General features: G+C 36.3%; 1 protein-coding gene across 17 annotated transcripts in view; it reads right to left on the reverse strand.

The window, feature by feature from the left end:
* Positions 1-17526, reverse strand: part of LOC107082735 (adhesion G protein-coupled receptor B2-like) — a 341510-nt gene that overhangs the window by 174725 nt on the left and 149259 nt on the right. For 15 of the 17 annotated variants that reach the window (XM_015371564.1, XM_015371565.1, XM_015371561.1 and 12 more), the window contains exons 3-4: positions 15347-15427; positions 11571-11759 (exon numbers count right to left, since the gene is read on the reverse strand). In XM_015371564.1, coding sequence (XP_015227050.1) covers positions 11571-11759; positions 15347-15427 — 270 coding nt within the window. The remainder of the gene's footprint in view (positions 1-11570; positions 11760-15346; positions 15428-17526) is intronic. The other 2 variants (XM_015371552.1, XM_015371567.1) reach the window with 2 other exon arrangements.

Genomic DNA, 17526 nt, shown 5'->3' on the forward strand with positions numbered 1-17526 from the left:
GTATTTTCCACTTCATTGGCTTTTTGTCCAAACTACTTTCCTTGATGTGTTTACACTCTTACAGGCAATCGCCAGTACTTACTCGCAATGAACAATTAGTAGAGGGGTATTATCAATTATTGACTCAATTATTGACTCAGGTTTTGGAACAAAAAAAACTGGATTACTTGGTTATAACATTTGGAAAACATCATGGGTGAATAACAACAGCAACAAAATCTGCCCAGAGTGCATAGGTTTAATTTGCACTTGCTTGCAAAGAGTGGTTGTACATGCATGGCCTGAGCAAGCTGTCCCTGTGAACCTTTTTTTTTTTTTTTAAAGATGAAAATAATAAATCTTAAACCTCATTGTAAATAAACAGAAATGTAGGATAATACAGTAGGATAATAAAGTCCATGCCTGACCAGTCTAGTAGTATGGATTTGCTTGCTTGATTTAAGCTTCCAAGTTCCTAATGCTAAAGGCCACTAAAGCACCTGCTGTGCTAAAGTCCCTCTTTGTTTTTAAAGGGATCAAAACCTATTCTTTCATTTTTACAAACCTCCCTAAAATGTTCCCTTAAATTAATGTTTAATTAACTTTTAAGAGAGAAAAAAATTAGTTAGACACACTTTTCTTGTGAGGGTATGACCTGTAGATATGCTTGTATACAGTATGTGGATGCAACATTACTTACATTCATAATTTGCCTTTATTAAGCATAGTTTCCAAATGTCTTTGCACAACAGGTTAAAAAGTTACTCTAGCAGGAACATTTACTGACTGTGCTGCAGGTTAGTCCATAGTTTTGGCCCCTTTCAAATTTTATATGAATATAGAAGGATGGTGGTGAGATCTTAAATGAAGCCCAACACCAATACACACCTTACAGAAATAAAACCCCTCAAACTTCTTAATAAATGGCCCCTTTAAATAATCTTTGTTTAGGATAGAATAATCCAGTTCTGGATTGATGAATTTATAGTGGTTTTTCATAAATCTTCTCAGATGTTTTTTTTATTAATGCTCTGGAATGTTTCTGCCTGTCACCAGTTTGCTCACCTTGCATCCATTTGCTTAAATGTTGCTTCAAGCCTGTCAGTAACAATTCTGCTAGCTTAACGTCTGCATCAGTCTTTTTCTGCCCTGGTCTGCTTCTTCAGACCTACCAACAGTCGTCCTGTATGCATTCCCCATCACTATATGAACTCTTAATAAATTTTTATCCTGACTTAGTTTTAGGTTCTCACAGATTTTCTTTCTAGAGTGTTTGCATGTGCTATATATGATCTAAAGCACCTCATAGTCCTCTAAAAAATGAAATAACATCTTAACTGGATGCTGACTTAAAATCTTGAATAAGATACTAACATCCACACCTCCAGCCCATAGAAAGCTGGAGATAGGCACCAGCACCTCATATGACCGCAGCTCAGATAAAGCGTGAAGAAAATAGGATGGATAGATGGATAAGATACTAACATCAGTATTATTAGCCCACTATGCTATCCATCCATTTTTTTTTTACCATGTTCAGACTTTGCACAACACAGGGACGCACCCACTCCCTCTCAAGAAGGAGTGTATATGAGTAATAGACAATGGTTATTTAGTATAAAGGCTAAATAAGCCTCACAAGCCAAAATAAAATTGGCTTAAATTGCTTAATTTAGGCCTAATTAAAATGTTCTTGTGGGGCCCTAGTGCCTTATCACCTTGTTAAGAAAATTGAGCTGTAAGGGGTAATATCCACTGGACTTGGTTTGCAAGATTTGAAGATGTTTTGCCACCTCTCCAGGAAGGAATGTCTGGATCTGCAGTGCGTTTGAGTCTTATATAGACAAAGCCTTGTATCACTTGGAAACATGCAAATGGTAACCGATGAATGGGTCGTTTGGTTCCATCGTTAGCCTGTAATATCTGAAACCTGTCTATGATTCTGAGGGTCGGTCGTGAAGGGGGGAGGGGGGGGAATTGCCGGTAAGGGGAGGATTGTCTCCTGTAATACCTGAAACCTGTCTATGATTGTTAAGAGTCGGTCGTTAAGAAGGTATTGTTCACCGGCTGGAGCGGGTAGGTCCTCGTTTCTCTGTGATGGGGTGGGGGGTTTGGTGATATCTGGAAGGGATCATGTCTATGATTGAATTGAATGTTTTTGGAAGCTGGAATCTGAGTCCAACACCTCTGTCTAAACTTGTTTTTTCTCTCTTAACATAGATGGCTTCCTTCACGCCCCTCTCAAACCACCTATTTTCTTTATCCAGAATGTGAACATTCTGGTCCTCAAAAACGTCTTTTCTGCCCTTAAACTTCTTCAAATCTTGGACACCAAGTCCAGTGGATATTTTTTGAATTTTTACAGAATGACTATGACCTGGATGACTGAGAACCTTCATCAGCATAAGGGATGAAAGATAAATATAAATTGGAACAGCTTTCATGGCTTTTCCATAAGTAGACACAACATTCCTTTGTTTATCTGCCATTAAACTGAGGAATGTAAGAAGAAGGAGAAGTCTTCATCGGCTGAGAAACTTGGTAGATCACATTATGGTATTAAGGACAAAATGGAGAATGTTTGTGCAATAATACAAACATGGGGTGACAGTGGCGTTGGATGTAGGAGTTTGCCCTTAAATCGAAGGATTGACGGTTCAAGCCCCGACTCCGACTTTCATTGTTGTTGTGTCCTTGGGCAAGACACTTCACCTGCATTGTCTACTGATGGTGGTCAGAGGGCCCGGTGGCGCCAGTGTACGGCAGCCCCGCTTCTATCAGTGAGCCCCAGGGCAGCTGTGGCTACAATGTAGGTTGCCACCATCAGTGTGTGAGTGTGTGTGTGAATGGGTGAATGAATGTAGTGTAAAGTGCTTTGGTCAAGTCTCCTCACTGCACTTCACTAAAGGTGCTATATAAGTACATGCCATTTACCATAATAATCAGTGTGTGGCCCTGCCTTCTTCTTCTCCATAACATTTTTCTGTGTTGTCATACACTTAAAGCAAGTATGATCAAGAGTAGGACGTTACCCAAACAGTAGTTTAGATGAGTTACACAAATTAATGTTGCTGATTGTTTGTGTTAGTGAATAATTGCCATAAACTAGTTGTCTAGCTGATTTTAACATGGAAATTTGTCATATGCTTCCATTTGATGTCTGCTCCTTAAACAAAAATCAGATTTTTAACATATATAGCCCTACCATTACCCTTTCCACTTGGCTCTAACAGGAATTAGGACACCCCACATGAACTTGCAAAGTGGAGGGGAAGGGCTAAGCCAACATCTAATTATCTACATTATTGGTTGGTTTCAATCTTTATTTACTGTATACATGTCTATTATTTTTTCTTGGGTATTTTGTTGTGAGCAGCACAAAGAAAATCAGATGTAGTCATTCTAATACTGTATCATAAACTGAAGGATATGCAAAATACATATCAACTAAATGCTTCTTACAACATTCAACTAATTCCAGTTACCAAGATTTTGTGCTACTCCGTTCTTGCACTCCCTTGAGTGCTAGGAAAGCCCTAGCACCATCTCAGAAAACATCAGAAGAAAAGAGGGCAATATGAAATAACAAACAAAACATAACACACCAACCAATATCCCATTAAAGGAGCAGCAAAGGATATTACTATTGGCACAAATTTGAAAATGAGATGATTATAAATACAAATTAGCCTGGCCCATTTGCATAAAGACAAGACTTGCATGTGCTCTGACACGGAAATTTCCCCTTCGCTATTTATAGTGAGGGGGACAGGATTAGTAAATGCTCAATCTCAAGTCTTATGTAAATATGCTAAAATCCACTTAAAAACAAACAAACAAAAAAAAAAAAACACCAGAAAACATGTATTAGCAAAATAAAACGTTCACAGGATTAGAAAACATACCAATTTAAGACTTAACTTGGACTCAATGTTTTAAAATAATTACTGCAGCACAAACTGCCATTTAACACAAAAGTAGTCAAAAGGGACACATGATTATATCTTTACATATTTTCTAAAAAAAAACAAAAAAAAACAATGAATGAATAAGCATTAAATAAATCCTAACTTTATTTCTGTAACACCTCAATAAAATGTTTTAAAGTTTTAAAAAAAATTAATAAGAATTCCACAGCTAAGACTGTAGCTGTAACTAGTCAGTGTGTTAGGTGAATCCATGACATGTCTAAAAAACATTGACAGATCTAAAGATAGTTCTCTTGCATCAAATTCTAAAGTGTACAATTTTACTTAGAATCTTTTAGCCTAAACAGCCTACAGAGGTAGAGACAGAGGAAAGATACCTGACACATGCTAATTGAGTTTAGACTTTATGCCTGAACTAATTTGAAATTCGGGCCAGGTTAAGTTCTGATGTATGACTCACAGGTCTAGGTAAGGTTGGTTCAGATTGTTAGGTTTTATTAGTTTGTGTTTGTTTGTTTGCTTTTTTTTCCCTTGTTTTTTTATTTTATTTTATTTTATTTTTTTTCCACAGAGTACTAATACTTGAATTGTTGCCTGCTCTCTGTACGTAATTAGATACAAGCAGACCATGCATGTAATGGGCACATGAAAACATAATACATTTTCTCTCTTCAACATCAAACCTGGTTTGGATGGGCTCAGAATCATGATGGAGCTCATCCTGCAGCTGCTGGAATGGGGACCAGCTCTGCTTGTCTACACCCAGCATATGACCTTCATATCAACCACATCAGAGCAGGACCTGCCGTGATCAAGTGCTTGCTGTGGAGTAAATAAAACTTGGCGTCAATTGATACTTCATTTAAGATATTCTTGCTACTAGACAAACTCTGTCAGTGCAATGGTCAGCACTTTACTGACTGCGCACACAAGGAACACTACGTAACCATGCTCAGTCAGCACAGCGGTGCAACCACGCAGACTAAATGTGTCTGATAGAGGTAATACCTTCAATGAAATATTTATCCACATTGGGTTTTCATCAGGTCTTGGCCATTATTCAAGTGTTTTGGTCCAGCTCTGATCAAGCTTAATGCCCGCAGACCCGGATCAAGTAAGCTGGGATCTATGCTGCAAAGGAAGCTATTACCCTGCTGAAGGCGCTTATGTGTCAGGGCTTATTCTCACTTCTTTTAATTGAAGTAATCCCTCCTTAGATAACAGTTGAAATAACACTATCTGGTAGTTAATGGCTCAAACAATATTCAAGGTTCAACATCATTTAATTTCGGTTTAGCAGAGTAATAGTCCCAATTTTTACAGGTTCATGCTGCATTGGCATGAAAACCATTGAAATGTGCCAAGGCAAACAGTTCTGGTGGGTTCCTATACTTTAGTAATATCTATAAGTTATGTCTCATCAATTGTAACTTTGTCAGATTTGGTGTGTCATTTGTTAGTGTCCAGTCCCTACGTGCACGTGTCAAAGCCGGCCCTCTAAAAAATGTTGGCAAATACGTGTCATTGAAGACCTTACTGAAAATAACATAAAGACACCAGAGAGTGCCAGAAAAAGAACGCCATTTTGAAATGCAGAGATAGAGCAGCTGGGGTGAGTGGGCCACAACATAGATAAAGAAGATTACTTCTACAGAAAAATCTCAATCAAAACACTGCTTTTTTTATAGAAAAAGGCTGGTTATTCAAAAAATATTTTCTAAGTTTACATTTTCCAACATGTATTTAAAGTTAGTAAGTACATCACTGTGCATGCCCTTAAGTGTTATCTCTTCAAGCTGCTTTGAGAGGAAATGAATACAGAGCCCAGACGTTTTGTATGTGTAATAGGGATATGGCTTTCTAAAGGCAGATCACTGGCTCAATGATTTGAGTTCATAGCGCCACTTATAATATTTCTTTTAGAGCAGAATTCACCTCTGACAGTGCAATTCAGTACCACGGTTGGGTTGCAAAATTTGTTTACCTGTGCCACATTTTCCATCTGCTCTAACCCAGTATCTTACTTTAAAGAAAAATGGCCACTCTATAATTATAAAGATAAGATTGTTGCTTTCAAAGCCAAACTGGACTTGAGGGAGCAGAGAGACTGAGTATTCACTAACCAGTCGTGCTCAGCTTTCAAGAGTTTAAGTATTACTTCATACCCACAACAGTTTCCCAGATCGGAAAAAAAAAAAAATCCTCAAGTCATTTAGGAAGAAGCCAGATGATAAACCGTTTGAGACTGATAAAAAAGTGACCTTAGAAATTTGTTTGAAACAATTTCACATCTCTTTGCTTTGGTCTTCCATTGTCTCTGAATTAAGATGCTCAAAAGAAACTGTGCAATTATGATAGAAATGAATGAGTTTGCTCATCTGTAACATTTGCTCTTTACCATTAGGGTAATTAGCTCAAGCTAGAGCTTTCTATGTTCAAAATGCTACACTTGAGAAAAGACAGGAAATACTGTATCTTATACTTTGAAGCTGTGTATGATATTTGTAGGCAAATGTTTCTTTTCATTCCTTAATTCATTATTTTATTGGTGAGGGCCTTACCAACCAAAAAGCTACCTGAATGCTTTTCAAATGAATAACAAACAAAATAGCAATAACAAATCAATTAAAAGTAATTAGTAAATTCAGCATTAAAATGAAGAAACAGGACTACTGGTCATGCGCTATGCAATTAAAAGCTAGTTAAAAAAAATGAGACATTTAAAACTATTCAAGCACAAGCAGATCTCACAGAAAGGGGAAAACTGTTCCAGAGCCCAGCTGAAGCTGCTAAAGCACTGCCTCCCTAGTGAAGGGCTGAGTCCTGGGAAGAAGTAAGAGACTTTGGTCTTTACATCGTAGAGTTATACTGAGGTGTTAAGGTGCTTGACCAATGATGTATTCAAAAAAAAAACTTGAAACAATTCTGAAATAAAAAAGGCAGCAACTGAATGGAATACAAAATTAGAGTAATACGTTCATGACCTCTGCATTTGAAACCAGTTGTACATAGCAAATAGACGTCAATCCCATGAAGAAAGCAATTCTGTTAGTCCTGTCTTTAATTAAAAAAATATGGCATGATTGTTTTGACAAGTTTATTAAACCTGAAATCACACCAAGATTTCTAACTGACATACAGCCAAAACAGGTCAGTGATTCACAAGCACCGCTCTACTCTGTCAGCAGGTCAGATCTATTAAACAAAATGACTTTTCTCCAATTCTCATTTGGATAAAGTAAGATCCAGTAAAGTAAGCTCTTTTATCTATGAAACACTTGATAAACTTTGATGTCATCTATATAAAATGAAACATCAGACTTCAGGAAAATAGACCCCAAAGAGAATTTCAAAAGGCGAGAAGACCAAATATGGAACCTTAAAAATTATTTTAAAAGAAGCAGTAGAAGATGACCTGCATGAAGATGATTGTGTTTAACATTAGAGAGTTACATTCTGTTTTATTTTTTTCTTATTGGATAAGGAAGCTGGAACCTTTTCTGAAAGTCAAAGGGCTGCTGAAGAAAACGTGGTTTGGAGAGAGAAGTTGGAAAAAATGGAGTGAAATCAACAGCTAAAAGCCAAGTCTCTTTCAGGGACATACTGCAAAATGCAACCCAATTAAGTGGGAGAAAAAAAGCAATTCAGAAGAAAAGTTAGCCATCAAGCCATATCTGGAGCCAAGTTTCTTATAAACTTTTCCCTTGTTGCAGGCAAGACTACAGAGATCTGCTAAGAAGCAGGCCTATTTGTTGATAAAGGCCTTGACATTATGTTTTTAGCTTTTTATCTGATCATTTAGAATGCAAAATAAATAAACAAAAGAATATATTTCTTTAAATCAAACATCTCTCAGAAACTGTTGTTTATTGCAATAAGACAATTTTCATGACTTTTATTATCTATCTTAAAAAAAAAAATCACCTTTAATATTGCACAAAAAGTATGCTTCTTAAAAGCACTTACAAATATATTAGGTAGCTTCAATCTTTTTGGTTACAAGGATGTTTGCATGTGATCATCATATAGACCTGAAGACAGGTTAAAAACAAAGGCAAAAGGTGCTTTTTGCAAAAAGTTTCAACTGGCATTGGTCCAATCCAACAACTGTCAGACTGGAAACCCTTCAGCCTTTCATCTAAGAAAGACAAAAATATTCTGGTGGTCAAAACGAGGCAGAGTTGATCTAATAATTATTATTGCCACAGTATCTAAAATAGATAGCATTATGCGAAAACTCAGACAAAGAAAAAAGCTGCTGTTATAATTTGTGTGGTTTCATACTTATTACTGAAGTTCAGCCAGTTAGTCTGACAACAATCTTGTCTTTTCAAAGGCAGCTATTTTAGCTGTTACTGGTTGATACAAAATCAGTTAAAAGTTAAGGTGAAAGAGGAGAGTACTGTTGCAAAAATAAGAGGCAAAGAGTAATGCACGTCAGAGTATGAATAGTTCCATTGGAGATGTTTTTAAAAAAAAGCCTCTATCTTTCTGAATATGCCAAAACTGCACTGAATAGTGTTTGAACTCCACTCTGTTTAGTGTAAAATCTGTTCGATCAAATCTCATTTGTTTTTATGTGCAATCAGTATATAAAAAACTAGAAATACACTAAGAAATTGTCTCTAACTATAGTATAATTTTCAGTTTTATCTTACTTGGCCCTGATAAGCAGATGGATAAAAAACATTTAATTAATAAATTAATTGGTGTTTGGTGGTGTCAGAAGAAGTATTCTTTGTGGAAGCTGCGACTATGTGAAAATGCCTTAAAGTTGGCTACTTTCTGGTCCAGTAAGAAAGAGCATTTTTGCTTGAACAAGTTTGGTTTAGTCAACTTGAATGTGAAGTTTTCTGGAGTACAAAACTTCACATTCAAGTTACAAACTTCACTTGAATGTGAAGTTTTCTGGAGCCCCTCATCCAAGCGGCTTCTTCGGTTCTACCTTTTGCTGGGGAGGACAGAGATTAATATATGTAGGTCAAACAAAGAGTTAGGGGAAAAAAAAAACAAAAGGTGAATTTGATCTCTCCTACTGGATTGGCAGATGAGGGCACATGGGGGTTTGCTAATTCATTAGGGGGATCTGATGTGTTTGTAACATCCCCATCAGCATTGTTTCACATCCATAGCCGAATTTGAATTCCTGTGATGCGTCCCTTGAAGGCCAGATTCATTGGCCAATTACGTCATAGCACAGCGCCGAGGCCTGCTCTGATTACAAGCCTGCTCGTTATGTGGCCGACAAATGCATCCTTCTCTTTTTCCGTTTTAAAGGACGGCTCCTGTGTATCCTATGTAGCCTTAGTTATCCCAGGATTCATTGCGAGACCAATCAAGCCAGCTGCTCAATGCTCGGAGGAAAAAGGTACTTGGTGCCCAAAGTGGTGAATATTGGAAGTTTAGTTTAATATAATACAAGTATGTGAATAGTTCTGTGTGAAATTAATACAATTGTTGTTTTAATGGTTATTGAGTCAGATATGTGGCGGTAATGTTTAGTTTTTCTAAAGGTTTCTAACTGTCACTGTGTAAATGGGTTTGGCTGTAACTTAAGGACAGATTCGAATATATCTTCAGTATGGGGACTATAAATCTTATAGGATTTTTTTAATTGCATTTGCACAATTTTCTTAACTAAGCATTTTTTGTTCTTATATATAAGATATTTGCTGATATATTTTTGATACTTACATTGTTTAGATTTAGTTATATCTTTACACTCTTTTTTATATCATTATGTTAGCTTTTATTTTTTCATGTTCCCAGTGGTCGTCACCTTTGTTCCACTCTGTATTCTCAAGAGTGTAGTTTTTACTCATGACAGAGTGTATGGCAGAGAAAGCCACAGAAGGGGGGAGCTGTTTGAATTCAAAGCCAAAACTCTTCCAGTCCAGGAACCAGTTCAGGTGGACCACGTCCTTAAAGGAGGCAGCCCATGAATTTAAACAAACCACATATTCTTGTAAAGGAAGAAGATGGTTTGAGCAAGGGTTTAAGGAAGCCATTTTGTTAAACTAGAAAAGCCATCTCTCAACAGAGGAGTTGATCTTTGACATAATCTTTCACCCACTCATAAAGCACTTTTAGGAAAAATACCTAGAAGATTCACCTCTCAACCACCCTCACCTGACAGACTTCAATGAGGCATGTGACTAGAACCTATAGTTCTCCGCTTCCACACTCTTCTTGTTTTGCAAATAAAACATTAAAATTCACTGGTTCTCAGTGTGATTCTGCATGTGAGTCAAAAAACTAAAAACCAATAAACCTTCTCATTTAGTCTTCTCTTAAAAGAGCTGTTTTGGCTTTACATGCACTCACGTAGCAACACATGCATCAGTGTGGGCAACATTGTTGCATGTGAACTGGTAAATTGCAGTCATGTTGGCTCATCAAGTCAATCCATAAAGGCCTGGAATATGAAGACTGAAGGATTCATGGCTTATAAAAAAAAGCTATACTGAGTGACATTTAAAAGGTCCAAAGGTTGTTGTCAGGGGTTGGAGACTTTAGAGGTTTTAGAAAAGCGTTTTTATTAAATTTTTTTCAGTTTTTGCGCTGTGTACTACAACTCATGCCTTATTTTATCAATGGAGATGTCAAAAAGCTGCAGTCTTCCTTTTCAAGAGTCATTTGGTCAGATTTCCTGGTAAGTTTTCAAATAGGAATCTTATTTATTTGCTCGTAAACTGCCTTGGTGAGCATTCAAAGCTTAAAGTACTAAGGACATAAGTGGGAATCAGAGCTTAACATGACATTTTCAGATCAAGATTGGTTAGATTTGTGGAAAACACATCACACATCCGCCAATTCACAGATATGGAGGGAGTTCACATGGAAAAATCTAATACGATTTTTCTTCACGCTTAAAATCAAGAATAAATATAAGGATACAAACACGGGTTGTTGGCGGAATTGTGGATCAATGAATGCCGACCACTCTCACATATTTTGGAACTGTCCTAAAATTGTTAAATTCTGGAAAATGTACGTGAAACTGTGAAGAAGATTCTAGGATATGATATTGCTATGAGTAGTGTGGTACTATATCTTTGCAATTTGAACAATATCAGAGCAAGGGGAAAAGACATGTATCTGATTAAGATATTGTTAATAGCTACCAAAAAAGCAATTATGAGGCAAGGGGGGCAGGCAGACCCCCTTGTCAAGAACAATGGACTGGAATAATAGAAGAAATCTACATCATGGAAAAACTGACACATCGTCTTAAGACTTCAGCAAACTCAAATGGAAGAAAAACGGAGGAGATGGACAACATTCAGGACAAAAGACAGTGACAAAGATAAAGAACTAGATAAGCTAGACGGGACAAAGGTCAAATAGAGGAATAGCTCCCAAAGTGCAGGTTTTATGTTACATTAAGTTGAATGTGCAATGTTCATCTGCACTGTGTATGTAAAAAAGTGAAAAGTACCAATAAAAAGTTAAACGGTAAAAAGAAGTACTAAGGACATGAATGAATTTAGGCAAAAATGTAAATCCATTTTGGATCATTATAAAATAGTTAATTCAGAACACATTAAGCACTAGCAGTACTTAAATGCCAGCCTGCAACAATCTTGACTTTGGGGAAAACCAAGGTGTGGGAAATCTGTTTATGAAAATCGGAAGTACATCAAGGTATTCTGATTGCCATACCTGAACTTATGATTCCAGGTTCCCCTGGACAGGAAACAGTGTTGTTGCACATGCGTGTTTCCCTCAGAGCACCACTGCAAAGTGTGCCATAAGGAGAGGAGACACACGATCGCGTCCTCACTTGCCAGCCCTGCCCACACGTCAAGGAACACACACTCCATGGTGACCACTCCTCTGCCGCTGGATCACCTAAAGAGGGAGATGTAGGGGGTTGGACAAGTGGTTCTTTTCATTTTGGCTGTGCTAATTTTTAGTCATGTTACTGAATTCTTTTTTTTAGACAATTATCCAAATCTGACTAAACTACTTCCAAATATTTTTCTTAAAAAAAAAAAAAAATTATCACACAGAAGAACCCTAAAGCGACAAAATGCCCCTGTTTCTTTGATATAATGCATATCTGTGTAATCAGCATCGAAAAAGGGAAAATATGTCCAATTTTGGGCTTTGGTGTCCCTGAGACAGGTGACGGAGCAAGCGGGAAGTAATGAGATGGATAATAATAATAATAATGATTGAACTTTATTGATCTCACATTGGAGAAATGTACCTCTGCATTTAATCCATCCTCTTGGGGAGCAGTGGGCTGCCATTGTGGGGAGCCCACTGCGGGGGTTAAGGGTCTTTCTCAGGGACCCAGAGTGGCAGTCTGTCGGAGTGGGGCTCGGACTCAGGACCTCAGCATTCCAAGCTCTATGCCCTAACCACTAGGCTGACACTGCCTAGTAGGCTGCCACTTGAATTCAAAGACCTTGCTTTTACGAGCTAATATTTAACTAAAAATCTGAGAGATTATACAGAAAAAGAAAAACAAGAAAATAAGAAATGGTTCAGATTGTTTTTACTAGGACAAAAAAAATGGAAAAAGATTGATGCAACACCTTCATTAGTATTAAGGCTGGAACTCTTTTTGATGTAGGTGAATGTAAAACATACTATTAGAATTACAATTATAGTCAACAGATGGTGTCTGTTGAAACTTAATCCTGTTTAGGCAAATAGAACCTGTTTAAGTAGCCTAAAGGATAATGATCAGGTCAAAAGAATGCCAAGCATATATCAGTTCATAGAAAAAAAATATATATCATTTCTTCGGGGGTTTATAGAAACATTAGAGCCCAAAGAAGAGAGGAAGCTTGCCCTTGATTTGGAATTCTCCAGGCAGCTGTAGCGAGGGTCCCATTGTTCCTACTCTGTTATGCCCTTGAAATCAACAACTGAACACAATGAAAATGTCCCCCCTTTTAAACTGTTTATGAGCTCAATGTCCTTTGATCGGAGCATCATCATATGGCAGAGGAGGAAATCGAATTAATTGCATGTCCGTTAATCGTATTACATCTTCATTAGCATGCTGTGAGTCAGGGCTTAAGCTCATCACACGTGCCTGGAGGAAAGGAAGAGTTGGGAGAGGCAAGGAAAAGCAAGAGGGGGAAAGAATCTCAGAAGGACAAGACGCAAACATTGTGATTCTGTCTCCAAGGTCTCTCACTCCTCAACAAAGCTAAAGCTTTGGTAAAACCAAAAGCCCAAATAATTATTGGAATATCTAAGTGGATAAGCATTATCTCTTCTCTTTATATCAGGATTACAGTATCTACATATGCTGTATATATAATGTACCTTGCAAAAGCATTCACACCTCTTAAAATGTTCCACAGTTTGTAATAATAACAAATGTAGTGGGGTTTTTTTTATAGGAAAGCAAACCAAAAGGTCAATAAAAATCACTGCTCAATTTAGAAGTGACAGAAAAGGAATGCATGGTTTTAAATATTTTTTATAAATAAAACACTGAGTGGTTGCGCACAAAAAGTCCCATACATTTCGCTTTCCATCCAGGAAGCTTTTTCAATTAAAAATGTCAGCAAAAGCACTGACCTCGAACTCAACGCTTTTCCTGACATTTTGAATTGAAGAAGATTCCTGGATGGGAAGCAAAATGTCTTCAAACTTGGAAACAAAGTCCTGTGGATTGTTTTTAATTTAATTTTTTGGAATGACTGACCTGGATGACTGAGAATCTTCACCAGCACTCTCCCATACGTGTTTAATTATAAGTTATAATTGAGTTATCATTTAAAAGTGTAAATAGTACACCTTTGTAAAAAGTAGACAGCTGCTTGAAGATGGCCTCAGAGCAACATCTATCAATTGATAAAATCGCAAAACTTGGACTTGTCACAGGCTATATTACTACCAAAGAAAGTAGTCTCCTCAGTAGCAGAGAGTAGCCGAGATTAACTGGTCAGGTACACAAAAATGTGTCAACTACTAAATTAGCCCTGCAATATCCAAGTGTGGCATTTTCACAGAAGAAAACCAATTTTGAAAAACTGGACCTAGCATAACTAAAACATAACTAGACATACTGTAACCCTGAACTGTCAAGATTTGTCAGGAGCTGGACAAAATAAAGGGTATTTCTAGACAAGGGCCAGGCCCCTATTATAACCCTTTTATTGAAGAGATGACGGTAAATCATGTTCTCATGATGAAATGTGCTATCAAAAGACATAACAGATTGGACCTTTTTTCCTCCTTTATATTTTTGGATTTCCTTTAAATATTATTTAATAGACAAATGTTAGTTTCAATCGTATTAAGATAAGATCATAGTCTTCATCTGCAACCTTCAGCTTGAGAGCGACTCTATGGCTCACTAATATTACACAATATATTCTAGGCCTGTTTCATATTTTTTTTTTGTTTTTTCCCAAATCCTTCTGTTCCAATGAAAAATTAAAGGCCCCAACCCAACCCTCCGATAAATTTAGTCTAGAGCTACCATTGACCCAACATAGGGACCATGGAGGCAGCGTGGTAAATTTAAATGGTTTAAATAGTTTAAAGGTAAAAAGCGGAGGACTTTCATACAGGCATTAGGAGATCAGTGAAAGGAAAAATTGGCACAGTAAGGGAATATGTTGAATGGCAATCAAACCAGATCACACCATTCCTAAAAAAGTGAGTTGCAGTAGAAGCTAACGGAAGGAGAGGAAGGCTGAGGGAGGGAGACTAAGTCTAACAGAGGAGGCTGAACTGAGTTACACAGAAAAACCAAGGGAAAAAATCTAATACAGATCTTACATAAATAATTCTAAATGAACTTACAAAAAGTTACAATAATAAGCTAAAGGCAAAAACCTAAAGACGATACCCAGGAAAGAATCATAACACAAACCAAAAAAAAAAGAAGAAAAAAATCAAAACATAAACACCTCAGGAGGATGAAAATAAAACTATGTGGGTGCATTTCTTCAGCAGAAACTCTGAAGATATAAATCCATGTTCCAGCAAGTGTTGAGTAGAACAACAGGCAGCTTCAGATCAAAACAAACTGCAAAAGGCTTGAATCAAAGGTGGACCTAATAAAATGTGCACATAATAAATGTCAAATTTATTTTCATGAAAGTTAGTTTCCTAAATATTTTAGATAACCTTTTCAAAGATATCTGATTAAATACTTGAAATCACTCCTGCAGATGTTTTGTAATGAACCATCATTTGAATCAGGAGTGCTGAATTACTGAAAGATTTAAGGGATGCCCTGGTTAAAGTCTAACTAAACTAAACAGACTTTTAAAAGGCATTCCATGACATCTATAAAATATTTAGGATATCTGCATGATTTGGCTTTTCAGTTTCTTTCATAAAATATATGTGGTTTCTTTAAATCTTACCACTTTGTGATTACATATAAAGAACCTTTGGAGGTCAAAGCTTCTTCATTTGGATCCTGGATGCAAACACTACCTCACACTCCTAACACTCACCTGTTTGTGCCTGAAACACACCTGGCAGGTCAGCTGATCGTGGCCTTTGGGTCTTCACTTTCAGGTCATCATCATATGGGTCTAAAATGAGCAAAAATAATTTGTTATTATTTAATAGTACTTAATTGTATTACATGAAGTAAGCTTAGTATCTGATCAATGAATCTCATAATATCAGTGTAGAATAACTAATTTTCTTTCCATTTACTAGAATTGTGTCTTTTGGGAAAGAGAAAAAAGAATAAAAAAACTATTTAAAGGAAAAAAACATTGTTATTATTATTATTATTATTATTATTATTATTATTATTATTATTATTATTATTATTATTATTATTATTATTATTATTATTATTATCAATTAGGGAGGTTTAAATAGGCAAGTTTTTGTACATCAAAATCACAACCTGGCAAAAAAATAAAAAATATAGAGACCTACATTTCTTTGACTTGCATCTTATAGCAGATAAGTTGAGGTGCAATCTCATACAGTTCAATGCACAACATTTAGATGCAGAAAATTGCATGTTGAATCTAAACAATGGCTAAAATAATCAAAGACAACAGAAATATGTGGCTTTAGAAGACAACATAAAAGGCAAAGCAAAATTATACTGTGGATTCAAGAGGGAAAATTATGTGAAATTTCAAAAACTTAAATCCTACAATAAATAAACAAAAAAGAACTATATTAACAAAGCTAGGTCTGCTTTACTAGAAAGATGAGGTACATTTTAAACATTCAAAAAGGGAACATGTTCCATAGAAAGTATAGCAAACCATGTAAAAGTCTGTTTTATTTCAGCTGATATGAACATATAGTTGCATGAGCCAAGACTGTATTGTGTGGTGCAAATTGATTTGTAGGCTTAGCCTCACCAGCACAAGACTTAATCAACTCCCACAGCAGGGGAAACAATCCTTAATTGAGTAATTCTTTTTTACTTTGCTGCTTCTTGCCAGTGGGATACTTTGTAGAAGTTGTATATATATATATATATAAATAAAAAAAAGAAAATACAAAACAAAAAAAAAATGGAAAAAAGCTCACAGTCGAAAACGCATGATCTGCATGGAATACCAGTTTGTGTATCAGACTACACATAGCTTAAATGATTGGCACGGAAATTGTCTAGCATTAGCCTCCATTAAGGGGCTGACCTACAAGAGCATATAAACATGAGAAACATGCATTCTTTGACTGCCTGCAAATTAAACTACAAAGAAGAAAATACATAGCACCTGTTTGGACAAAGATATAATTTGGAAACTACCCCTATAATTTGACTGTTGTTGACAATATGAGCTGTCAGGTAAAAATCTGTTTTATACGTCAGTTCCAACGTGAACGCTCAAACTGTCTTTTTGATTTGCTTTTGTTTTGTTCTAAGGAGGACAACCAGAATTAAATGCATTATTATATACCTGCAGCAAATCTCCGCTAGATGCAAAATCTAGCCATGTATGGCATACAGCAGTACAAGATTCAACTGAGCCTAATACTCTTACTTTTGAGCAAAAAAAAAAAATAAATAAATAAATAAATAATATATGTCTGAATAGGATTTTTTCTGCAACAATTTTTCTTAGTTTTACGGCCCCCTGCTAGTGCAATCTGTGTTGTATAAATATCATTTTATAAGGGTCTTGGAATGGTAGGTCCAAGGTAAATTGGAAACATGAGTCTACCTCAACTCTATTTAACAGGCTCTGGTTTCACACATGGAGTAAAAACAAAAGATCAGCTGCAGCAAGATCCAGAGGTTCACTGGCATTTCTTAGGTGTTATATTTGAAGTCAATGTGACAGAGCAAAGCCACAAAATATTATATTGGCATACTGGGGGGCTTAAAACACTTTTATCAGTCAATGCGGTCCCTCCTGTGTGCTTATTATACAGAGTTAGGTGGTTACTGGGAGGAAGGTTTGCATTGACTGATGCGCTTGACCAGGGAGGTTACCCAATAAAGTGCAGGATTTAATCTAGGGATGCAACTAATGATTATTTTGCAAATTCAGCAAAATGTTCCTTAAAGAGGATTTTTTACAAAAATAAACCATGGGAAACTAAAATGTTTCCACTGGAGGAGTTCTGGATAACACAAATTGACAGAAATGTTTTTTAATTTTAAATGCAAAATGTCTATATATATATATATATATATATATATATATATATA

Source organism: Cyprinodon variegatus, unplaced genomic scaffold, assembly GCF_000732505.1.
Source record: "Cyprinodon variegatus isolate N-32 unplaced genomic scaffold, C_variegatus-1.0 Scaffold60, whole genome shotgun sequence".
Taxonomy (NCBI): domain Eukaryota; kingdom Metazoa; phylum Chordata; class Actinopteri; order Cyprinodontiformes; family Cyprinodontidae; genus Cyprinodon; species Cyprinodon variegatus.